General features: G+C 30.3%; 1 protein-coding gene across 1 annotated transcript; it reads left to right on the plus strand.

Moving 5' to 3' along the window:
* Positions 1-316: 316 nt before the first annotated feature.
* LOC123656658 (putative inorganic phosphate cotransporter) lies at positions 317-26743 on the plus strand. The gene is made up of 10 exons (XM_045592323.1): positions 317-663; positions 12797-12972; positions 14223-14341; positions 17716-17933; positions 19071-19297; positions 19622-19771; positions 22602-22734; positions 23040-23161; positions 23792-23911; positions 24988-26743. Exons 1-10 carry the CDS (start codon positions 585-587, stop codon positions 25198-25200), a joined length of 1557 nt encoding a protein of 518 aa, XP_045448279.1. The 5' UTR covers positions 317-584; the 3' UTR covers positions 25201-26743.
* Positions 26744-27721: the final 978 nt, after the last annotated feature.

Consider the following 27721-nt stretch of genomic DNA (forward strand, 5'->3'; position numbering starts at 1 on the left):
TATGTCCTGAAGTGAGATGATGATGATGATGATGATGATGAATATTTAAACTACTCTACTTAAAATAAATCTAAATAAAGTAAACTCTACGCGTACAAAGTTGCAGGTATAAGCTAGTTATTTATTAAAAAAAAAAAACAGTTGTCTTACGCATCACGCAGACGTACGATCAAATCAAGTCAATTGTTAAATTTCGAATGTCTCAATGTATCAGCAGTATCAACCTAGTTGTTCTTATTCCGTGGTATCAACTATCTGTAATGAAGCGATCTAGCGGTATTTCCTACTTACAATTCCTATACTCTTTTCAGTGTTCAGTAAAAACTTGGTGACGTAAGCGCACGCGGGCGACGCGTGCTGCCCCTCGCGCCCCCCGGCTGTGTATATTTACGACTCGCGCGTCGCGCCGGCTATCTTCCAGTCCCGTTCCGAACCTCGTCCTTACAACTTGCAACCCTCGCGATGTCAAACCACCCCGTAATCAATGTCGGTACGCACACCAGCGTAACGTAAACGACTTTTGTAGCCGAGTTTTCACTGTGTTCTGTTCGTTTTCTCATTTATTTCTTTCCCCAATCGACAATATGGTATCGAATCGTGGCACCCACGTGCTCGTCTGGGAGCAGCCTGGTTTGGAAGATCAGAGGCCCAAAACCTATAGTGGTGAGTCAGAATGACGTCACTGGAAAATACTTAGGGTTTAGTAAGTTTTGCTAACGTACTGTTTTTCGTTCGTTTCTGGTCGTAAATAATTATGATTTGCCGGCGAGCGTTTGAAGTTAGTTATCTGGTTTATCCAGATAAGTAGCTTGTAGAGATTAATTGAATAATTGAATATACACATGTTGTGATCTACGTATTTTAAAGTAATGCAAAATTATACTAAACACTTCCGTAAATATTTCAAATGCCTAAACTTTATTATGTAGTAATATAATCAGGTGTTTTATCAATAGGTAGGTACTTAGCGAGTTTCCGCTAGAATCTAATACATATCAATGGTATTATTTCGTGACCTAATTACTATAATTAAACAGTTTTGCTCGCAATATTTAGTTTTGAGTTGGAATAACCTCAATTTACATTACTTATTTTTTTTCCTGTAGTTAATAATCACCCTAACTATGCCTGAAATAATAAAGAATAAAAATTAAAAAAATAATAAATTAAATAAGAATAAAAAAATAATCTCAATAAAAATCTACAATATATTTAAATATTTAAGTAAATGTCTCGTCTATCAAATATTTCTTATACAAATTTTAAACCTAGGAATAGTCATTCAACTTTTTTTAACCATTTCCAAGGTAAAAAAAAAGTTTTCCAAGGTAACGACATACTTGACTGACAATTTTTTTTAAGATACAGATACATTATTCGAGTATGAATATTAACCACTTTTTTTAAACAAATATGCTGATTATTTTAATACATTATGGGTTTTTCTTTAAATTGTTTTATTTTACTAAGAGCCTGTTTCACCGGATGTGGATAACGCTATTTGACGGATGACAGTATCCAACAGATAATTTTTTTATATATAGGTAGGTAATTTTTTTAACCATCAAATTCCAGTATATTTATGGGATGTATCTATTCGTAAATGTGAATCTAGTTGTAGTTTATTTGTTGAGGATAAACAGGTCCTCAGAAATTTCCTATTTTACCTCCTGTTGTTAAAGTCTATTCGTAACTTATTTATAGGACAAACTTTATCGACAACCGGTGGAGCAGACAAGTCGCTAACTGGCAACTAATTTGGGTACTTAATATGTATGTATTAATGTACGTATAATTAATTTGTTTTTTATTCACGATCTACGTAAGTTATAAAGACGAAAAGTTAAAAAAAAAGATTTATGTAGCTTTTTTAAGCTATATTCTATTTTTATTGCGTTATTAAATTATTAATATAATATGATTACCATTCCTTTATCTTTATAAAATTAATTAAGTATCTACGCAAGCCGTAAAGACGACGATAACGTTTTTATTATTATTATTGTTATAGTTATATTTAAAAAATACTCAGTCATCATATTGCTTTAAATATCTAAAATATAAAGTAAGAATAGTAAGATTATAAATTAGAATTTTTGTAATTTTCATATAATTAGATAAAAGAAAAACTAAAAGCTTTTTTGTAGAACTTGATAGAGCAACGTCTGCTGTTGCATAAAAATCCCATCACGATTACTAAAAGCAGTAGGTATACTTTTCTGAGAAGACCCAAATAAAAATGAGTTATATTTTATTCAGCTTTTATTTTCATTACTGTTGTGATAAAAGTCAAAGTATTTACACTTATGACACTGAATTATTCGTTCAATGAATTTCCGAGTCGGAGCAAAAAACATGGATACAAAAAGAATAATGATTTATTATTAAATATATTAATATTAAATTTAAAAATTGATACGCTTTGATTATATGTTGATTGCTTGCTGAAAATATAATGAAAATCGTGGAATTAAAACTTTAGAATAAAAGTTTTAACAAAAATATCGGTAGAGTTTTTGCGTACAGTTTCGATAGAGCTTTAGTTCGAAATTTAGCTTAAACTTGATACTTATTGAGTGTAAATTTACATTATAGTAAGAAAAATCATATGTAATTATTAAAATTTGGAAAATACAAGTCGTAGTTATGTGCTGTACTTATATTTTTCATTTTAAACTTAAATAAAAAGCGTATTAAATAGTAGCTGTAATATTAAAAAACGGGAAAATTTAAGAAGTATGGTAAATTAAAAATATAACGCTAATTCAATTTCAATTCAGGCAAAATTATTACTATTTATAATTATTTATTTCCCAAACCGAATGAAAAATAATATATCATCGACTAAGCATATGCTTATATTCATACATCATATGCTTATACTTCATATGAAGTTAACTGAAGCTCAGTTATGTAGCTATAATTATGTCATATATCAAATCAAAAAGGCTATCGTCCGATAAGGTTCAATATTCTTAAATTGAAATTCTTGTTTTCAAGTTATGCGAATATAAAAAAAGATGAAATGTTACAAGTTACAAAGTCCACGATGATTTATCGTCGCATATCTGACTCTTCAAAGATTTTTTTGTTTAGTCAATGAATTTGTTTATCATTAAAGAACAGATTGATGATGTTTCTGTTAATAATTTTATAGTCTTATTTTTATACTTCAACGAAAAAGAAACGGAATTACTTAAAAAAAGTTTTTTTTTCCTTTCGATTTCGAAGTGAAATTTTTTGGTGATTCTACTCCTGTAAAAAATTAACGAAAATAATATCGCTAGCTTTTTAATATACTAATTAAAAATACAAAAAATTAAAATAATTTAGAAATTAATAAGTTTTATTCATTTATTTATTAAACTTGCATCAAAATGTGAATTTTAATCTAAGAGGAAAGTCATTAACTATTACGAAAATAATAATTAAAATGCCAAATCAAATTTCTTATTTATCTACATATACTTCGTAAATGCAAAGGGTCATTCATTGATTTTCTATATAGAAAAAAAGCTAATCGTTTTGTTTACGAACCGTTCAATTCAAAAGAAACAAGGCTTAATTTAAGAACTTTTATGAAGTCGAATTGTACTATAGAAGAATATAAATAGAAAACGCTATGTTAACTTAGAAAGGGTTTTTAGAAGCCCCCTTAGTATTGAGTAAAGTAGTGGGTTAAAATTTGAATGGAACTTTATTTTGCTTTGTTATTTGTAAACTTAAAAGTATTACAAACATTGTTTCGGTTGTTTTTGAGAATTAAAAATAATTCGTTTCAAACATGAAGTTTGAGGCTTGGAGGTAAATTAAAGCTAGTATTATATTGGTAATTATTTATGTATATTATTGAATTATATAATGTATATTATTGAGCTATCGCGAGTAAAATAACGGCATAGCAAGTACGTACATATAAGCTGAGTAACATGATCAGCAATTTTCATCATTTTTTTAATAAGCGTAAACAAACACGCTCGTTTAAGATGCCATGCATAGTCATGCCTTAAGCTATAATGAGAAATGTTTATAAAAAAGTATTTATGCAATCTCATTATAAGATTTATAATTAGTGTGTATGAATATCAAATTAATTTAATTTAATTAAAAGTAAATTCCATCTGAAATATGTTTTTTTTTGTTCATTTTAAAGTATTAATTCATAATTTGGTAATCTAGGGACTCATTATAATATCTACTTCTTATTTATTATTTTGCATTATGATAGGTATTTTTATAGGTTCTCTATAAAGTCAACTCTTACTTTATATCAAGTTAAATATTAAAAAGTTATATTATGTTGAAACACTTAAATAAAGAGTGCCATTTTTTTAGGTTCTTTGTAAAGCCAAGTTTTAAATATTAACTTTACGTATAAATAATTTATTTTTTTAAAAATATATTACTTCATACGAATTATATTTTATAACATTGAGACAATCTTCTTTAAACAATGATGTAAAAAATGTTTCTTTTCATACAATATCAAGGTGTGTTAAACAGTGACACAAATATCAATACATTCATATACAGGTTTAAACGTAATTGTTATCTTGATAAGATAGATTCGGGTTTAATAAGTAATCCTTTTAAGTGTACTTGATTAATAGGGATTTGTCTAGTTTTATATTTGACTAATTTGCCGAAAATATTGATTTATTTCACTATTTATCAGTAATCGTTAAAAAAAGTTCTTATAACAATCATAAATATGATTTAGTCAGATTTATTTTTTATCTATCGTAATAAAATTGCTTTTAAAAAGATCTTATATATTTTATTGCCTATTATAATTATTTTGTATACTGTTATTAATACCTATGATTCAGCCAATGTCAAGAAATATGAATAGGTTTTGTTTGTCTGATTACTTTGTAATTAATACAATTTTAAACTGAATATTAAAGAAACGTTATTACCCGCGACCTACGGTGGTGGTTATTCAAGTAGTGCTGTGTCCCTGTGGTGAGTAAGGTGGCCAGAGTTCCTGGGCAGGGTCGGCGGTAGGGTCGGTAACGCGCCTGCGATGCAGCTGGTAGTGAAGGCGTTTATAGGCTACGGTAACCATTTACCATCCAGGTGGACCGTACGTTTGTTTGTCGACCTAGTCGTATACAAAAAGATATCAAAATACGTAGCAGGTGAAATCGCGGGAAACGTATATAGTCGTCGTTTTTAAACTGTCAGTGTTATTATGTAGTCTGTTCTGTCAAGGACATTAACTACTATTGTACATGGTCACCAGAGTGTGACAGTGTTTTTTTATAATTATGCTTTTTTGTGATTCGATTCAATATCGTTTCGATTTACGTGATTGTTGGAAATGATTCTTGACGAAAGCTGTATTTTTTTGGAAAACGTTTCTTTTTTTTAAAGTAATGAGGAAATCATTTAATACATGATGTTTTTATTAAGTTATGTACTAGTAAAGAATTTTTCTTCACTACATTTTTTTTTACTTTTTTTCGATGACCTGAAAATAAAGAATAACTTTTTATTCTTTATTTCTGTTTTTTTTTGTTCAATCTATTGGAAACCAATACTTAATAGATCATATTTAATAAGAATATCATATTAATAGAATATATATTAAATACAATATAATTAAATAATTTTGACATCAAAACTTGATTGAAGGGATGAGGATTTTCGATCTGGTAGTTATAATTGTAAAACAATAGCCTTAATAGAGTTCATTAAACTCTGTAAAAAATCGCCAGTTAATGGTCTCTTCCATTGAATCTGACCCTATCTCTTATTCCTTGTATTCGGGTGTTAGAATACGTGCACAAAATGTATTTTTAATTTCTCGGAAAATTCTCACAGCAGAATAATACGACAGTTGTGCTATAATATTACAATAATCGCTATAGGTATGTAAAATTATTAATGAAATAATGAGAAAAAGTTATGATACATTTTATATTTGTATGATACTAGCTTTGTGCTTTTCAGCTGTGTGGTTACGGCAGTAGGTAAAGAATATAGCCACCCCATCTCTTCCCGTGGGTGTCGTAAGTGGCGACTAATGGATAACACAGTTCCACTACCACCTTGAAACTTATAAAGTCAACCGATGGCGCGATAATCTTCCAACTGCTGGCTTTGAAATACACAGGCCGAAGAAGGGCAGCAGCGTTTTCGGTGCAAAAAAGCCAGCCCTGGTATAGGTAATAGGTTTTTGGCTGTTCCGTTTTCTTCTGTTAAAATATAGCCTATGTCACTGAGTGATACCTAACGTTACATTCTTTTGGTAAAAGATTTTTTAAATTTTAAACATAATAAACAAACAGAAAAAAACAAATGTTTCCGTTCTCCTTTATAATATTATTGTAAATTACAATGTTATACTCGTATATATGTACAAATTACTGAAAAAAAAGCTACATTTAAAAAACCGACTTCAAAAACTAAAAAGCAAAAAATAATAAAGATTTAATTCGAAATATGTCTTCTTATGCAAACCTAATTACTACTTTTAATAAAATACTAATATTTGTATATGCTATCTAAGTACAAAGTACCTACTGATAGGCTTGAAATCGGTGCAACTGTTTCGTATCGAAGAAAAAAAGAATCACGCATAACGCATTAATGCATAAAAAAAAAAATGGTCATTAAATTAAAAAATACTGAGCTAAACTGAATTAAATTTTGGGACTAAATGTCAACTGTTCCTCATCTAACAAAAAAGTGACTTCTGATTCTTACTGAGACTTGATCATCAGAACCTAGGATCAGACGTTTCGGCGTAATTGGTGTCCATACATCAAAATAAATAACAGTAAAAAAAAAACAAAAACAAAAAAAGACACGCTTGTATCAATAAACCAAATAAAAAAGGAATAACGTGATCAAATTAGTGTGTTGTCATCGGTCCTCGATAAGTCTACGTTAAAATGAAATCTGAACGTCTGAAGTGGGTCAGAATGAAGTTCAAAGGAGTCGGTTACAAACATACAAACATACAGGTGAAGCTAATAAAAAGCGTGTAAAAAATACCGACTGAATAGATAACCTCCTCCTATTTGAAGTCTTATAATAAAGAATTTTGTTGATTTTGTTGCGTCAAGTATGATGAAATACTGAAAATGCTAATTGATAAGACAAAGCTGTTACACCTACATTAATACTTAATTACTCACGACTTATCTAAGAAAAAAAAAGTCAGTAAGTGATATCATTTGTAAATAGTACAACTATTTACAAATTAAACATTATCAGAACAAACTGCGGATCTCGTAACGTAGGTACGTGAAATAATGACTAATCAGTTTTCTTTATAATAGTTTCCGTCATAGATAACAATTTCTTAAATAATCTTCGTCATGCTAATATTTAAAAATAATTCATTCTGTTTTTCAGATTTTTTTTTACAATCAATTGAAAAATTCAATTTGATGACTTATTGTTAGAAATAAATAAATTGTAAGTACTGAGTATTTCTATCCTTTATTAAGACTTGCAACTTGTCTAAATGTCTTGGACTTGAAAGAAGAAAGAAGTTGAAAAAGTTTAATTTAATTTTTTGGATAGTCAATTAAGATATTAAAAAGATATATTTAGAGATCATTCTTTAAACAATACTGAAATAGGAATTGTATTTTTTTGTCTCAAATTTTGCTGCCGGACTAGGCAGTCGTCCACTGTAATTTGGCAGCGCGCCACTCAAAAACTAATAGTCCTCAAAAACTAATAATCTTATATTATAACTGTAATATACTTCACGGTATAAGCTAAGTTTCTCTAAAATAATAAGAAACGTCTGCAAATTTTCTATAAAAATCATATAATAATTAATATTAGAATAAAGAAAATCAAATCTTTCTTTTCTCCTTTGTAATATGTAGTAGTATACATTATGATATTATATACTAGGTAACTACTAAAATAATAAAATAAAATAATAATATAAAATAATAAAAAAATTAATAAAATAAAACACAGATTACCTATTACTTCACATAAGGTTTATATAAGCAGTAATGTTTTATATTTTAAAATTAAATGATGTGTTTTCTTTTAAAGATGTTAATAGGTCATTGACAAACAGATGTAACTATATACCTAATATAAAAGAACCGTGTCAATACACTTTTCAATTAATTATTAAAGAGCTATCATAAACGGTACAATTTTTTTTTCATATGATAATTCAGTCAATCCTTGAGATATGTTTTGTAGTTGTGATAACATGTAGAGGCGATTTCTAAGAATATTTCCGAGTACGTAAACGTTGACGGAGTCGGACTTTGCCCCCGTTGAAAAATAAACTTGAAATAGAAAAAAATCTTTGCGGACTTATCATTTGCCGTTTCGGTTTCGTCCACTCGGATTTATTATTGTCTTAATACATTGATAAAACTATATAACCATTTTTAACTGACTTCAAAAAATGAGGAGGTCCTTAATTAAACTGTATTTTGCGTTACCTCATAACTTTTTACTGGGTAGACCGATTTCGATAGTCAAATAAGTACGCATTACTAGACATAAATTATGTATATAGTTACATTTTGATTTTCGGCGATTCGTTTATATATATATACACTAGCTGTGCTCGCGACTTCGTTCGCGTGAAATACTGACTTTGGACAGCATTTTCTGCATATATCTTTTGTTTATTTTGGACATCAGAATAGCTCTGATATTTTGTCTCTTGTCGCAAACTTATAAAACATTCACATAAACCTTACATTTTTACAAACTCATCCTCTATTTCCTATTGTTATTTTACACCCTTGAGGGTAAAGCTTTTACAAACTTTAAACATATAAACAGCCTTAAAAAAAGTTTTAAGTTTCTAGCTCTAAAAATGACAATACTTCCATACAACTTTTCAACCCCACCTTTCAACAACTTACACCCCTTTTTTTGGAATCTATGTACCAAATTTCATTTAAATCGGTTGAGTAATTTTGGCGTGAAAGCGCTGTCGCGCTTGTCAGACAGAGTTACTTTCGCATTTATAATATTAGTGTGGATGTATGTAAACACATGTATACATCAAACTACGTTTTTTTAGATATTTTCCTTTGTTGCGCACGATAGCGTTATAAAAACAATAGAATTTTTCCATTGATTAAAAGGAACGACAATTAAGTACCTACTCGTATAGATATTGTTATCTTCCTTCGCAATAAAAAGCCACATTAAATAAATTAAAAAAAGGGTAGTGTAACCAACCTTATGTCCACCGAAGCCTTTCATAAGCGTTCGGAGTTAAATGAAACTTTAAGGTTTTCCGTCGGTAGCGATGCACTCCACTTATTATAGAAAGCAATGCTCTGACGAAAGAAACAAATTAAGAAAAATCCTATTTCTTTTAAGGTAAACTAGAATTGAACGAATGATACGACAGTGTAGGTAAAAAACGTACTTCTTTTTGTAAGAATGTAGGATTTATTGGCTTTGATATTTTAATAAGTCATCGATTTTAATTTTTTTTTTATCCCGCCAACACGCAACCAAACGTGTTAAAATTTACGATTTGAATGTTCGAACTAAAAGTAAGTGTTAATAAAATATGGAAATAGATTTGTGTATACGTATTATATAATGATGTATGTGGATATCAAATTTTAATTTACAAGATAGTAAAACTTTATGTGATTTAACTTTAGAAGAATAAATTAAATTTTAATAGAGTCAGTAATACAACGTAAAACAGGAAAGAGACTCGTACCATGTTAGATGCAACACTATTGCAAGAGGCTATGGGTAAACTCATCATAGGTGACCAAGTTTGACCATGGTTGACCATGGTTGACCATGGTTGACCATGGTTGACCATGGTTGACCATAGTTGACTATTATGAGTGTACGTTTACAACAATTTCGAAGTATCGGGATCTAATTAAAGGAAGGCTTTGAATAATCTTTTTTTTTTCATCAATAATAGAAAAATTTAATTGAGAATGTTGTTAAATTTCAACATTTTCTCGAATGTTAGATACGTAAACTTTAATTATACCGCGCAAACTGGCTGAAAAGTTCTTGAGCTCAATGCTACAAACGAATTTTATAGATGCCGTTCTCGGCCTAATATGTAACTGTGTATATTTATACATTTATGTATGTTTAACGTCAGAATGTAATGGTTCGTAAACATACTAATTAAGAAAATATGTATTCACGACTTATACAGAATTAGGTAACATATGTTTAACTAATCGACTCATTTGAATTTATTAGCGAAGTTTTCACTATTAATTATTATTATTATTACCTGTGTTATAATTATCGTTTATTTAAAAAAAAATTATAGTAATATGTATTATAATAAGCGATGAACTGTTTTTTTACATTTAAGTATATAAATCTGGTTTTTAATAATCGTGTGATTTTTTTATGAAAATGCATTCTTTTGGTTCACACAGAAAAGCTCTAAAATTTTAGAGCCGAAAGCGTTAGGGAACTATCCTAAATCTAACATTTTATAGCTTTGGGTAAACTATTTGAGCTAGGCGAAAAACATTGTACAAATTTATATTTTTTATCTATAATATAAAAATGAGTCGCTGAATGTGTTGCTAAGCGCAAAACTCGAGAACGGTTGGACCGATTTCGCTAATTCTTTTTTTAAAATATTCCTTGAAGTACGAGGATGGTTCTTACGGAGAGAAAAATTCTAAAAAAAAAATTTAAATTTCCTGAAAAAGTCTAAAAACAACACTTTTCTATACTCCCATACAAAAGATTGATAATACTTAAAAGTCAATTTGAACTTTAATACCATACGATAAAGTTTGTGTTAGGCGATACGAAGTTCGCCGGGTCAGCTAGTTTCTAATAAAAATGGATTGTAATCTTCTATCGGATCGCTAACAGATTGTCTTCTTCTATATTAATACGTGAAACAAAAAACTTTGTACCTCTTTTTACGCATGGACGGAGGAGTAAGAAATCTCGTACACTTATATTTTATATAGAAAAGGAGCGCAGAATGCTAAATTTTTTTTTTAAATTATGCATAAAAATATATTAAATCAATAAAAAAAACATTACACACACTGTGTGTTTGATGCACACAGGTATATTATTGTTGTTGTTGATTGTCAAAGTTGATTATTGTCGTTGATTGTCAATCTGTAGTCAAATTGAAATTTTTTAAAAACCTCTAGGCGACCACTAGTGTAAATAATTAAATTATTGACACATTCCCTCATAAGTATAATTAATATAAATATTGCTAAATAATCCTTAAACCCGCAGAAATTGACGTTTTGGCTATTCCTAGGATTACGTGCGGTCTATTTTCGTCAGTGATCACTAATAAGATTAGTAAACAAATTGCTTTTTTTTTGATAAAAAACGTGGGCGTATGTACAGTTTGCCAGTAATAAACATTTTGATATGGAGGATATAGAAACTTTTTGTGTTATATTTAGGAATAAACTTTTTTACATGTTGGTTAGTTAGTTTTTGTCGATTTTTTTTAAATTTTTTAAATAATTTAAAAATAAACGTAAATTTAAATTGATTTACAATATTGCACATGTACGTATAGAACAACTGAAATATTACCGTTGACCTACACATGACTTTACATGTTAGTCTTGAGACTTGAATGTCGCATGACATTGGTTGGCAAACATAATATTTTTTTAAACAATATTCTAATTTTGTAAACTCCAATAAAAAATATTGTACATTAATATTGCAGTGTTCGTATAAAAATATTTAGTAAGTGTATCTCGTGTAACAAAGGTACTATTGTGTAATTGTATTATTTACAACTAAACATATCTACATGTAAATTCTATTTGTAATCGAATTATGATCAAGATTATTAACGATATACGAAAACGATTCATGTCATGACTGTAGCATTCCCCTGCTGGCCATAGGCCTCTCCATGTAGGAGAAACACCGTAGCTTAATCAACCACACTGCTCTACTGCGGGCTAGCAGATATATGTTACATACTATGAGTAACGATCGCTATCAGGTGTTTATGATAAAAACCGGGACCAATGGCTTAACACACTCTCCTGGACACGGTGGGGTTACCCGCAAGGACAGACATCCATACCGGAAAGAAATATTTGTACAAATAGAAATATCTATCCCGAGCGGGAATCGAACCCGAACTCGATTTAGATTATTACAAAAAAAAAAAAACAACAATTGTAACAGGAAAGAAGATATAATACTGGCGTATTGTAATTAATGTGCATGTGTGCTGGGTGTGTGTACAGTGTCTGATTGTACTTATAAATATGTGTTTAGTGATGCATACGCGCAGATAGGACTACATTTTCAGGTCTTGTACCTGTTTGAAGTTTGATACGCGGTTAATCACTTGGAAATGTTTGCTGGCAATCGGCATTACTCATTTTAGTTTAGATTAGTTTTTTATGTTTTTTTTTTAAATAAAATTGTTAACAGCCTTAAGATATTATTGCATTGTTTAATAAATAATAACATAAGGCACTGTTCAAAATCTCAATTGCTCTGTTTGTCTAAATCTTCCGATGAATATAAAAATTATATTTTATTAACAATCCAATACATTACCTCGGTTAAGGCAGAAATGATTTCTACTTCTTTCTTTTCGATTATCATAGACTTTTTAATCGGAAAACTAGTAACTGTAATATTTATGTATAATATGGAGATAAAATGAAATTAATACCACATAGCTTCGCCCGTAACATAGTGCCATATTAATTTACCTAGCTATAAATTAAAAAGTTACTATATATAACAGACCCAAGTGGTTTTTAGATGCTAGCTACAAACAAATATTATATCAACACTTGGACACGTGAGAAAAACTTTTTTTTTATTACAGGCGGCCTGGGAACACGTCACTGGGTGACGTTCATGCTGTTCCTCGGCATGGCGAATGCGTACATCATGAGGACCAACATGTCCGTAGCCATAGTGGCCATGGTCAACCATACCGCGCTTCCAGTGCACAAGGAGGCTATGGACACCGAGTGCGGAAACGTTGACAACTCTACTCAAGTAAGATCATATTTTTTTTAATTTTTGCTCCTAATAAAAGATTTTTTCTTAAATATGATAAAGGCCTGATGATAAGCCTGATTTTCCTGATTCGCCTGGTGGTATGCGCTTACCGTAGCCTATGGACGCCTGTAACTCTAGAAGTGGTGCGAACGCGTTGTTGATCTTTTGCCCCGACTGTCCTCAGGAGCTCTGGTCAAACTTGAGAATAGTATTTTTTAGCTATGATCTTCTGTATGATAATCTTTTCTTAAGAAGAATGTATAATAATTACACAAAGAGGCACATTTTAAATTAAAAAAAAAAAATTAAAAGCTTTTTTATTTTTATTTTGAACTTAATGGATTTTTGTAGCTTATTACCCCTGTCTGAATGTCCTTACTTCAGCTGGATAAATTGAATACGTCTTTCTAATTTACTATGATTGAATTGGTAAAGTATCGTGGCTAAGCAAGCGTCAGCGATTGGTTCACTATTTCTTAGCATTCTATAAAATAAAAATTCCGAAATATTTTGGTTTCATCTATATCTATACAAATAAATAAAATGGGAGTGTCTGTCTGTAATATCCAAATAACCGCTTTTAACTAAATAAGTAGCAGTGCTAAAAAAAATTTAAATGAGATAACTCCTCGCCTTATTGCCTCCACTGGTGACAAGAGGGCTGATGCATTTTTTGCCCAGAGAATCGGTATAGCGATTCAACGGGGAAATGCTGTCAGCATTCTTGGCACAATTCCACGCGGACATGATTTGTACCAAAACTATCTGTTAATATAAATATTTCTTAAGTTGTGAATTGTAAATATGTATAATGTTTAATAAAATATACTATTTAAAAAAAACTAAATGCATGTGGGTGTATACATGGTACATATACCAAAATAACATATTGCACAATTTTTGTCTGTCTGTCTGTCTGTTTGTTCCGGGTAATCTCTGAAATGACTGAACCGATTTTGACAAGACTTTCACTGGCTGATGGCTGATGTAGTAAGGAATAACTTAAGCTACTTTTATTTTAGAAATTTATATATTTTATAACCCTGCGAATTGAAAAATAACTTTTTTGTTAAATTCCACGTGGACGAAGACGCGGCCACAGCTAGTGTTTTATAGAACAAGTATATATATATAGGTATTCCTATATTAAGGATCATATATTACAAGATTGATGTATAATTTAGACAAAAACAACAAAAAAAAAAATTTTTTTTAACTAAAAAACTTAATACCCGTTTTATTTTTAGGAGGTACTGACACAAGATGGCTCGTTCGTGTGGTCTTCGACTCTTCAAGGCTACATCCTGTCGTCCTTTTTCTACGGTTACGTCATTACGCAAATTCCTTTCGGAATTCTGTCGAAAAGGTAAGACAATTTGTATTGTTATTAATTGTAATTTGCATGTTATAAAAATAAATTAATATTTTAGTTATTTAGTAACATTCATTATTATTATTATTATTCAACATTCATTATTATTATTAAGCTATTTATACATACATATATTTTTCTTTTTCACCGTTTAAATTTATTTTATCTTTCAGTTAAGTATTTCTATTCGTAACCTGTAAATTTAAAAAAAATTTAATTACTTATGAAAAATATTAGAAAAGCTAAAGCAATGATTTTTTTGGTTTACTATTTTTTTTCTATGCTATAAGTAGGTATAGTTGATTATAATTTCAAAATAATACGGAAATCACATTTGTCATTAGGGATTTTGCCTTCTTTTGTATGAATGAATAGTATAATATGTTATAGGAATGATTTATCTCACGTTTACCTATTGTGTATTTTGCATACAATAGCATTCTATTGCACCATACACGTGGAAAATGCGAGCAGTACAGTCAGATAGTTCAGTAGTAAAATACAGTTGTTACATTTACTTATTAAAAAGTTTATATGTCTGAAATGCTACCGCCTGGCTTCGCTTTTACAAGTTTTTATTAATACTCTTCTGTTTGTGTTAGCTTGATGTTATAATTATGTTTAACCTTGTATGTAAAGCCATTCTCGAGAAATGAGCTATACAACATTTAACATATTTTAAAACTACACATTTTTGCTAAAATTATTTATATACCAAATATATATAAACTAAACAAATTTTTAAGCTTTATAATATAAGCACATTTGGATTTATTTCAAGGGGATTTATTTTAACATACTTTGTCAAAATCGACCATTTAATTAATGTTACAAAATAAGTCGAAAATTTTCAGATATTATATTATTACTATAATTAAAGGATACGATAAATCTTGTAGCGAGTCTTGGAGATAATTTTGAGTGTATTTGCGTAGTTGTGATGTCACAAGGTCGAATTGGATCTTGTGACGTTTTTCTAAACAGCTGTTTCTTATAATATAACGTAGAGATTAATTTGATATAATTTAAAGCTATGTGAACAGTACGCAAACTATATAATAAATTACATTGTAGTTAAATTTATTTAATTGTATGTGTTGAAATAACAAACGATAAAATATTTATTTAATTTATCTAAGATATAAAAAAATCGGCTAAGTTCGAGTCGGACTCGTGCACCGAGGGTTCCGTACTACGTAAATTTATGCTTTTCGCTATTTTTTTCTTTATCTGAGCTATAAGACGTTGCTCGGTACCAAATTTCAAGGTTCTGAGTTCACGGAAAGTACCCTGTAGGTTTTTATTCCCTTGCGAGTGTCGAAAATTTTCAGCATAAACGGTTGTCTGTGTGGCCTATTTTGATTGCGTTGGTTTAGAAGATTGATTTTTTTACAGCTCCAAGAAACAGTAGACTAATTGATATGAATTTCAGCTTGATACCTCCACGTGTTACTGAAAAAAGGGTCTTGACAGACAGACCAAGAACAAAGTGATCCTATAAGGGTTCCGTTTTAGCCTTTTGAGGTACGGAACCCTAAAAAGACGGTTAAAGTTGCTAATTTATTTCAACATCTTTTTAAAAATAGAAATATATTTATTTTTATTAGAATTGAATATTCAGAGCCTGTTTCTGCTGATACGGATAAAACTGCGCTACATTTTCTGTTACATATGACAACACGTGAATCCAAAAGTAGGTTTATTAGTTGAAGTAAAACAAGTTTTAACAACATTTTACTTCCAATCAATAACTTATGTGTGAGATAAACCTTATCAGCAAACTTAAGCGGCTAATTTTACATTTATTTACTCATGTTCCATTGAACATTAGTCTGAGTAAAATAACTTTAACCCAATATTGTAATCCATTAATATTATTCACATAACTCTACAGGAACTTAGTGGCATTAAGTTGATGGGTCAATATAAATTTTACGACTTTGTCGTTCTGGTTACCTCATAAAACATTGTTATGTTGATGTTTAACTAGAATGTCTCACTTAATCATAATAATGTCAAGCATATTTATTTTTATGATGTCGATAATATGATATTCATTTATTGTTATCTATATTCTATACTAATAAATGGAGAGCCGGTTTTTTTGTACAGTTATTCTGCGAAACCTACTGAACCGATCGGAATAATACTTTGGTATAGGTACCATAAGATGCAGCGTGTTTCGGAGAAGGTGATAATAATATGAAGAGTGATAATGAGAAGAATATGATACGTTGGTAATTACTTATCGTGTAAAAAAATATGGACGGAAAGAGGTCGCAGATTATGATATATTGAGATGTTATAAAGTACGAAAATACAGTACACAGACTTTGTATAGTAACTCAAAATTGTACTTTTTTATAGGGAAATATGAATTCTTATAGCGACTGTCGATATTTTATAATTATGTACCAATTTTATTGAAAACTTAACTTGTTAGTCAAATAAAAGGTTTAACATATATCCCTCACTAAACAATCCGTGAACCTAATTGCATGCAAATGGCTAAGACGCTCAAGCCAAGACAAACTAACCCACTTCTAAATTGATAAAAAAAGGCAATTAGGTTCCAGTGTTTGTCAAGATCGAGTAATAAAATGTGCAAACACGTCTTAAAAATTTTACTAAATTTAATTTTAATTAGTTTTAATTGACAGCGTTGTCGTTTAAGACGTATTACATACTAGCGACCCTCCCCGGCTTCGGACAGTTGCAAAAACTATCAGTGTTCCTCTACTATATTGTGCATATGTTATACATATAAACATTCCTCTGGAATCACTCTATTTACTGAAGAAAACTGCATCTAAATCCGTTGCGTAGTTTTGACGATCTAAGCATACAGACAGCGGGAAGCGACTTTGTTTTATACTATGTAATGATAGTCGCTTGAAATTTTATGTGTCTACCTGTTGCGGTTCTAAATATAAAAGATATAGTTAGATATAGTTCTAAAATTGGGCAGTTCTTATGTTAAGCAATTTTTAAAAATTATTTATTTAATAACTACACACAACACAGTAGGTACAGTTTATAGCGTATTAAAATATTCACAAATAAGTTATTAAGTGTTTTAAGCTGTACTCCTCAAAAATATGTACCCGAATAGAAATATAATCTTATTAAACAACAAGTGTTTGACACAGAAAAAACTTGAAAGTATGAAAAAAAATAATAACAATAAGTATACTTTGTAATTACGAGAACATAATTTATCGATAACACTAAACATCAATAGAAAACTTCTTTTTAATTAAAACAAAGTTTTTCGTAAGTTCTCCAATCACATTCGCATTCAACCTGTTACATCCCACAGCTGGACATAGGCCTTTCTTTCTTTTTTTGAAAAATATTCTTTCCCACAGATACGGTGCCCGTCTCTTCCTCGGTATTGGTATGTTGATCAACTCTGTCTTCGGTCTCCTCGTCCCAGTGGCCGCACAGGCTGGTTACGGGTGGCTCATCCTCGTCAGATTCATCCAGGGTCTGGGAGAGGGACCTATCGTACCATGCTCCCATGCGATGTTAGCGAAATGGATTCCACCAAACGAAAGGAGTAGAATGGGAGCAGCTGTGTATGCAGGTTAGTTTTTATTCATATATAGTTATTTATAAAACTAAAATCAAAATTACCGTAGACTACTTGAGACTACAAAAATCTTTTTTCAAAATTAAAATTGTATTTGTATTATTTAATTCAATTATATTTAAAAGTGAATCTACCAACGTATCGGAATGTAAATTCTGTAGAAAAAAAAACGGCAAAAAACTCGGCAGTTAACTCACTAACTAACTAACTAAAAAATAGATAGAAAGTATAGATACAAGCAAGGTGCATTAAATTAAACCGCATACATGTTATCAGTAAAATAGAAGAAGTGATATATCTCAAGACAGATTTACAACTGATCTTAAAGTGAAGTTTCTCTTTGTCTATTTTTTTAAAATATGAGATTTAATTAAATACCTCGCGCTTGTACCCATTCTGTATAATATAAATATAAGTTAAATAATCAACTCAAGATAGTTCGGTGATAAGATTGTTGGTTATGCCGTAATTGTTACATTTTTATGATTCATTTGAAGCTATGAATAATCGATAAAAGAATATGAACGTAATTTTTCATGATTAAATCGTTGTTTTTACACATTATCGTGAGATTAATTTAATCTTTATTTATAAAAATGAGTATCTCATTAAGACATATTGTGTTTTCCGTTCATACTGTTAAAATCTGATAAAACTGCTGTAAAGAATCTGACCAAAATACGACAATGACCTTACTTTAGTATTCCGAATTGATAAATTAATAGCTCTTGAAGAAAGATCTTAAGATAATACTTCGAGAAAGATTTAGGTCTTAATAAATCTCATTCAAAAGTCCTTTTGTAGTCAGAGGCGTTATACCAGTTAATTATACGAAGCCCCTTTATGCAGTAGGTCCATGTATCCAGTATTCGATTAACAGAGTCCCAGTTTTGATACAAGACCCAACAAATATTGTCTTTACCTGTGCATGTAATAAAAGATATATAAGTAGGGAAGCTTAACATAATGTGCGTAAAGGAGGCTTCATGTACTACTGATATTTAAAGTACTTACGTATAAACATAAATAAAAGAATTTGATTTTTTTGTTTTTTTTTGTTTCGTATTTTATAAGTAAGTAGGAAAGACCCCACAAAATAATTTTGCTAATTGGTCTTAATATTGTTTCCAGGTGCCCAATTCGGTACAGTAATCTCAATGCCACTTTCCGGTCTGCTCTCTGCGTATGGCTTCTCAGGCGGTTGGCCATCCATCTTCTACGTTTTTGGAGTGATAGGAACAATCTGGTGTCTGGCTTTCTTGTTCTTCGTGTCTGAGGATCCTGAGAACTGCCCTAGCATCAATGAGACGGAAAAGAAGTACATCTTGAGCTCGCTATGGGGCGCCGCCGGTTCCAGTGTAAGTTTTATGTATTTTTGTTAGTTTTATTATTTAGGGCTTAAATGCAAAAATGGAGGAAAAATGCCTTGCAGCCTCTTTTTTGACAGACTTTTTTTTTATATAATTGAAAGTAATTTGTTTACTACTACCTAGAAAAATTCACGAGCAACTTTTATTGTGACTTTTTAAAGTTTTTTTTAAATTATTGGAACTATTTGGTTATAGTTACACTATAATATTACTTCTGGACAATGTTAGACTGATTTCCTTTATAAATAAAACAGACAAGATATGGTCTACATCATTGTAAATTACATAAAACATTTTTTTTTTGACCTCCAGTCCCCTCCAATTCCATGGAAAAAGATCGTCTTATCGATGCCCTTCTGGGCGATAATGTTGGCGCACATGGGACAGAACTACGGCTACGAGACGCTGATGACGGAGCTACCGACCTTCATGAGACAAGTTCTCCACTTCTCTATCAAGGATGTGAGTGCTACTTTAGTATTTTTTCAAGGAATTTAATTTACTTTAAAAGCCTCTGTAGTATCTGCTGTCTAAATATGATGGTATCAATTGTCTGTGATAAATAACTTTTTTTTGTATACTTACCTAGTGGTATTAACATTTACTTAGGAAACTTTTTATTGCCTTAAAATTTAGTTTAAAAGGGTTTGCAATATATTCTGTATTTACTTTAAGTATATTCTGATTTAGTATTATTTTAAAATATGGTTACTGTATATAGTTAGTTAATTACGTAAACTTAATTCGTAATTCCATACTTCTACACTAGAAAATATGAAAAATGCAAAAAAAGGACTAACTGATGATTTAATTAAAGCCATTCAGATTTAATCTACTCAAAGTATTTTTACGTTTATAAACATAAAATAATTGTATTTGCACGCAAACGAAAAAAAACCGACTTCAATTACATCGACAAGTAATACAACGTAAGTAGTCGAAAAAATAGTCAAGTAAATGCGCGTTATCAAAGATTACACAAAAAGTTGTTATCAGATCTCGATGAAATTTAAATGTGACCACAAGATAAACACCAACTTTCGATTAAATTAAAATTTATCAAAATCAGTACACCCAGTAAAAAGTTATGCGGTCCCAGTAAAAAGTCAAGTAAAAACGCTTACTCACGCGCACTTAAGATATTACTCGAAAAGTTGTTAGATCTCAAATAAATTTAAGTGGGACCAAATGACACACACCACCTTTTGATTAAAAAAAATGTCGAAATCGGTCCTACCAGTCAAAAGTTCTGAACATACATTAAAAAAAATACAGTCGAATTGAGAACCTCCTCCTTATTTGGAACACGGTTAAAAAGTTTTTTCGTTATCAGGAGCCTTAACAACAGATTTAGCATTCGATCAAACAATATGTGTTATACCTATATAAAAGAGTAAAGCAGACTTATTTGTTCGCATTAATCATCTGAGCTGTCAAGAGGTCAAGAGGCCTGCGGTCAATTGACAATTGAATAATAACCGTGACGGCGGCCTATTAAATTAAAATGAACGTACCATACTCTCTATAACTAATTGATGGTGCAGTTTTTATTTTATCTTTTTAACCGACTTCCAAAAAAGGAGAAGGTTCCCAATTCGATTGTATAGTTTTTAACGTATGTTACCTCAGAACTTTTGACTGGGTGGACCGAGTTTGATGTTTTTTTTTTTAATCGAAAGGTGGTGCGTGTCATGTGGTCGCATTTAGTTTAATTGAGATATAACAAGTTATTTTCTAGCCATATCTAATTTCTTTATTTTGATTGATTGATTGATTGGTTTAATGATTCTTTATTTTATTATATCTAAACTTGACTATTTTTTCGTCGACCGACGTTGTATTATACCGCATAACTTTTCACTGGGTATACCGATTTTAATGATTCTTGCTTTAATCGAAAGCTTGTCTTGTTACATAAAAATTTGATCGAGATCCGACGACTGCTCTTTGATAACGCGCATTTACTTGACTATTTCTTCGTCTACTTACGTAGTATTTACTTGTTCATGTAATTTTATTAAAATCGTTTTTTTCGTTCACGAGTATAAACATATTATAAAGAGTTGATTTTTTTTCAAGAATTAGTCTAGTATTGTGTAAGTATCCTTAATTAATTACTTTTTTTAAATAAGATTAAAAGTATAGGTATGTAAACTCTTATCACATACATGACATTTTTATTTTGTAACTTTAAGTATACTAATGAAATACGTGTATGTGCTATCGGCATTTGAACTTACAATTTATTGCTAATCCAAATCATAAATTTTAATTCAAGTAGGTTTAATATAAAGATGCACAGTTTTAAATCATCTTTCATATATACTTAGGGCCAGTTTCATTAGTTGTGGATAACGAACGCTTATTTGAAGGAGACGGATGACGACACAATTAAACTTTGACAGCGGGAGGTAGAATAGGCCAGTAGGAGCAGTTTCTCCTTAATTAATAAACTACAACTTTAAAATTAATATAGACATATCTCATAAATATAGTACAATTCGGTGGTAAAAAAGAATAATGAATCGAAAACTTTTAACTGTCGGATACCGGAATCCATCAAATAACGTTACCCACAACTAGTGAAACAGACCCTCAATGTTAGTTTAACTATATACGTATTCGGTTATTTTATTTTGAACTTTAAGGTTATAATAATAAAACTTCAAATAGGAGAAAAGACTGATTTAATATATTGATGAGCAGGATTGATTCAGCTAATAACGGATACAATTTGATAATAACTTATCAGTTATCTCATGCGAATATTCGATTATTTTTATCGTAACGAAAACAAAAAATATATGCGACTATATTTCTAATAAAAATATGTTGTTTTCTAAAAATTGTTGATTCATATCGAATCAATATCGAAATTATTAGGTCAATTGTTTTGAGAATAAATTTTTTGTGTTGTGAGACATTTTGAGTGTCACAAAATATATAAACTAGCTGATCCGGCGAATTTGGGACCGCCATACTTTTTCCCGTAAATATGTCGATGTTTTAAATTTTTCTTTATATAATCACAATTATCCAGTTTGCAGTCATTTGGAATTTCTGCTAGATTTGATGCATTTTTATTTATACAAATATTAATAAATTAATAATGACTGTAACTGTTTTTCACTCTCACAATACAACAAAAAAAAAAAATAAAAAAAAAAAACGAAAAATATAATCTACATAAAACATTTTTTAATAGCTAAATTTTTTTATCGAACACAAATTATAAGTAGTTAGTAAGTAGCTTTTAAAATGAGGTTATATGTATTTTTATTTTTATTTACAGAACGGTTTTGTATCTGCGTTACCATACTTATGCATGTGGCTGTTCTCGATGTTCATCTCGGTGGTCGCGGACTGGATGCTGTCCAGTGGACGTTTCAACCACACTCAAGTCAGAAAGATCATTAACAGTATTGGTAAGTTAAATTTTCTACTGTCGTTCTTTTGACTTTGATTTATTTTGAACTGAATTTAAAAAAGGTAGAGGTTCTCAATTCGATTGTTTTTTTTTTTTATCATAACTTTTTACTGGGTGGACCGATTTTTATGATTCTTTTTTAATCGAAAGCTTGTGAAATGTGACGAGAACTTTTCGAGTTGTCTCTTATAATGCGTATTTATTAGACTATTTTTTTGTTTACCAACATTGTATTACTTGTTGGTGTAATTGAAGTTGGTTTTTGTTCATTACAGTTTTTAATGTTGTATATGTAATTTCCAGGTGAATACGGACCAGCCATCGGTTTATTCATCGCCGCAAACACAGGCTGCAACCCTGCCGCTACCGTCGCCATCCTTGCCATCGGCGTAGGCTTCAACGGTGGAATTTACTCTGGCTTCAAGGTATTTTTTTATATACTACAAAAGTGGCAAACAAACGTAAAGTCCGCATGATGGTAGGCCATAGACGCCTGTAACGCCAGAAGCATCGCAAGCGCGTTACCGACCCCGACCCACCCCAAGGGCTTTGGTTACCTTACCACAATAGCATTTAGGTATTCTTTATCTGTGATCTTCTGTAAGATTCTGCTAGATATTTCCTGCTCTGTTCGATACTCTAATAATATAAATATTGTACAATACAGAAATTGCACTTCATTGCTCTCGTTATAGAGTTCTTTTTGTCGTGTAAAATAATTTAAGACGGGATTTATTGTCATGTTGAAACTGCGTAACTGTATATTGGTTGTTTTATTGACATTTGAGGCCATTATTTAGCATTATGTTAACACGAATAAGTACTAATTATACAGAAAAAATTGTCACAATAATAAATTATAATATGTACGTTTTCGACTGCACGGGACTTTAAACCTCCCAGCCCCATCCCTCAAATGGTTTACTCTCGTACAGTCAAATGTGTTCATACAGACTGTATGTTTTGTATATAATAGTATGCCTTGAAAATACCTCAATGGTCTACTATGACATGACACATACGAAGAAATTAATCTATAAATGATAATATTTCAGGTCAACCACTTGGATATTTCGCCACGTTTCGCCGGTATTCTAATGGCATTCACCAACTGCCTCGCCAATCTCACAGGTCTTCTGGCTCCCATCGTCGCCGGGTACATTATTGAGGGCAGGGTAAGTGTCTTCACAAATAACTTAATACTTGACAGAAATTATTAAGGATACAATATTTCTCACATTATTATTATACGATTTTATATTGATACATGAGAACAGATAATACATATTTTGACTATAGACAATCATAGACAAATATATGGTAATTTGTTATAAAGTTGTGCTCCATCGAAATTTTGCAAATTTGGTTCTTATTTTTGGGAGAACTAGTAAACTTGGTCTACGGTTGCTACGTTTACTGCTTTGTTTTATAAATATAAAATTAGAATATATGGATTTCCTAATAATTTTTCTTACATAAATACAAGATTTTTTTTTTAATTCTTTATTTAAAAAACCAACAGCTTTACAAACAATGTACCTTACAGTTATGTATATTCTATGTAGTATTGCCAATAACAGGTTTCCCTTAAATTATCAAATAACACTGTAACAATCAAACTTACAACGCTAAAATGAAATAACAAAATTATAAACTAAGAAATTCAGGATGCTATCTATTAAAAGTTAAATAATTGTCTATTCGTAAGCCTAAATATTGTTCACATGTTTTCTGCTCGGTTGGTAAATTGTCAACTGTTAATGGATCATGCGGGGCAATAATTTTATTTTTAGTTTTAAATATAATCTAACTTTTTTTGGAAGTGTGAATAGTTAAGAGATTGTGATGAACCATTTACGTAGATAGAACATCTAGATCTTGTTGAGATTGAGTAATTATGTCATTTATGCTACAACCATAAAAAAAGTAAACAGGCGTCATCTGCATACAAAGTCAGATGATCAATTTTATTTTACTTTATTATATTTTAATTAGTTTCAAAATTATCACGAATTAAGTTGACAATTTGTGTGTGTAAACTAAGGGTTAATATATGAAATTGATAGAAAAACATAAATAATACTAATGTGACGGTTATAATTTAAAGTAAAAAATAAAGGTAATTTCTAGATAAGTGCCCAGCGACCAATGTGTGTTTACCTTTAAGTTTCCTTAAGTGGTCAAGCGCAAGCTTACTGTTGATAAGAAATATTCGTAAAATAGTAAACTAATATGATAAATCTATCCACAGCCAACCCAAGCTCAATGGAGGATAGTATTCTATATCGCGGGTGGTGTGTACATCTTCTGTGCCACATTCTACAACATCTTCGGTTCGGGCCGAAGACAAGAATGGGACAACCCGGCTGATGATGAAGCTAACGCTAAGAAAGCCGCCGCTAAAAAGGCAAACAAGTCAGAAAGGAGAGCCAATAATCAGAACACAGCGGAAACCGCTCAATAGTTCGTTTAAAAGCTCAGAGCATACAACCTTTTAAAAAAATGTCTATGATTTTAAAGTCCCCCATACACTAGATAGAAACAATGTGATGTAATAGAAAGAGAGGGCTTAATATTTAATTATGTTCTCGTTTTCTTGTACGTTGTTCTATGTCTGTGTATTATTATAAAAAGGCAGGTTCCTTAGTCTTCTGATCCAATAAAAGTTGTATTCGCTCTGAGCCATCGTTACGATATAAGTTCCATTGTTTATGATTTTTTAAGAGAGACTTTAAGTGTGCAAAATAGTATATTCATTGCTTAAACTGTTTAATAATTATTATTTTTGTTTATTAATTAATTTTATAAATCGACTTAGAATGTAAGTGATCCTGGTAGTTTTGAAAACAAGTCATGTACACACATTTCAATTTGACAAAATAGAATTAAATTTTCGTTTTATTTTGCTCGGACTTCTAATATCTGTTCGACGTATTTTAGTATAAATATGAAATACATGGGAGACGCACATCAATAAGGCTGTGATAATATCTTGTGTAGAGAAAGAAACAACATGGAGTCTATATCGTAACATTGTTGAACTTGCTGTTTATTTATTTATAATATATATATTAAGTACCATACAAGTATTGTTCATAATTTTATAGATTGAAAGTAGATATAGTAATGTGTGAAAGCTGAAAATGACGATGGGTCCAAGAATTTTTCAATGGAAAATAACGTTACCGTCCCCTCCAGTGAATTTACAATCTCGCACTTATATGTATATAAGTGTTCAGAGCCTTTTACTGTAATGTTAGAATTTAATAAATCCGGAACATTGAAGGTTCGCAGTCACTCGAATATATTACATAAACATCGAAATATTTACAAAATCACGCCATTTTCGAAATTTATAAAGGTTGTTGGCGTTTCAAAAAAGTTTTGAATGCCAAAACGGTAATATGTTGTGAATGTCTTTTAAAATGTTTTATATTCGTACGAAGCGAATAACGTAGCAGATGTAGTAAGATGTATTTTATTTATGTATTTTAGTTTTACGTATGTACATGCGACGTCAAACGACGATGTATGCCCAGAGCTAATGTGATCATTCTGTTATTAATTAATTGTAAGCTATTTTATACCATAACGCAAATTTTTAGTCGGTCTACAACTAAATAGAAAAAAAACTAAATTTTATAGAATTTTTAAATCTGTAGTCCACACTTGTAGACAATAAAGTAAAATTTCCAAAGTCGAATACATTGTCCCCATGTTAAATATATAAAAAACTTCAATTTCTAAGTTCTATAATCTGTGTGCATGTATTCTAGTACTAGATTTTTATCAGTAAAAAGTTAAAAACTAATATTTGTTGATATTATAAAAATTTAAATTGTCTATGACTATCTTTTATGAGCCGTTTATGATAGACACTTATAACGTAATTTGTTTTTATTTGAAAACTACATATTATGTGATGTCCTGATTACCGATTATTTCTTAAAATTTGTATACTCTAACTTGTGAAGTTTCAGAGAAATACAAAAAATTTTATTCTATAATTTTTGTTTTATTAATTTGTATCCCAGTGTTTATTTGTTTTACTTTGATTTTTCAGTCTTAGCGATCTATGCGTTCGTGTTATTAACGACTTCAAAAACAGAAGGCGTTTACTCAATTTGACCGTATATATCTGTAATTTAATTTTTTTAATGTATGTATGTTCAGGGATAACTTCGTCGTTTATGAACTGATTATGATAATTCTTTTTTTTTTTTGGTGGAAAAGGGATAACCCAAGTGTGGTACCATGATAAGGAAACCAGGATCTGATGATGGAATCCCAGAGAAATCGAGGAAAACCCTCAAAAATCGTAGTGACGACTAGTGCGTTTGTTTATTTTCTTTCGTCTACTTACGCTGTATTACTTGCCGATGTAATTGAAGTCGGTTTTTTTTCGTTTGTGAGCAAACACAATTATTTTAAGAATAATTTATTTTAGGATTACATAGATTTCATGAGCCTTAAAAATACCTCGATGTTTACCCTGTCGAAATTTCCAAATAAAAAACGACGATTCATGGGAAGTTATTGTAAAATATTGTTTTTGAAATAGGGATTCCAAATTCTTTATTCAAATTTGATACGTTAAAATACAATTTTTATCTGGGCATTTTTTGATCCAGATAGATTATCAGGATCCCCAATGGAACTTAACATTTTATATCGGCGTTTTTCCAAAGGGTAACTTACGCTCTAAGCAATAATCTCTATTTAAATTAATATATTCGAATAAAACTAACAGATCCAATTCTATATATTAAATATATTTCGAAAAGAAAGTTCTTACGAGTTAAAGATCAATGGACGAATATAAACTTTTTCTCAAATGTCATGTTATTTGGATGCGTAGCATAAGATATACCCCTAGATGAACAAATGAAATGAAAAAGAAGTTATCTTGAAGTCAGCATCGAGAAAATGAATTTTACCGTAGACGTTTTTCATACACAAGACGTCAGTCTGTAGAGAAATTAACG

The sequence above is a fragment of the Melitaea cinxia genome, chromosome 9 (assembly GCF_905220565.1).
Source record: "Melitaea cinxia chromosome 9, ilMelCinx1.1, whole genome shotgun sequence".
Taxonomy (NCBI): Eukaryota; Metazoa; Arthropoda; class Insecta; order Lepidoptera; family Nymphalidae; genus Melitaea; species Melitaea cinxia.

Bases quoted from the DNA above. Each gene is read 5' to 3' on its own strand.
- LOC123656658 (XM_045592323.1), top strand. From the start codon at position 585: ATGGTATCGAATCGTGGCACCCACGTGCTCGTCTGGGAGCAGCCTGGT. The intron at 19,298-19,621 runs GTAAGTTTTATG...TTTGACCTCCAG, and splicing joins GGGGCGCCGCCGGTTCCAGT to TCCCCTCCAATTCCATGGAA. The intron at 19,772-22,601 runs GTGAGTGCTACT...TTTTATTTACAG, and splicing joins TCCACTTCTCTATCAAGGAT to AACGGTTTTGTATCTGCGTT.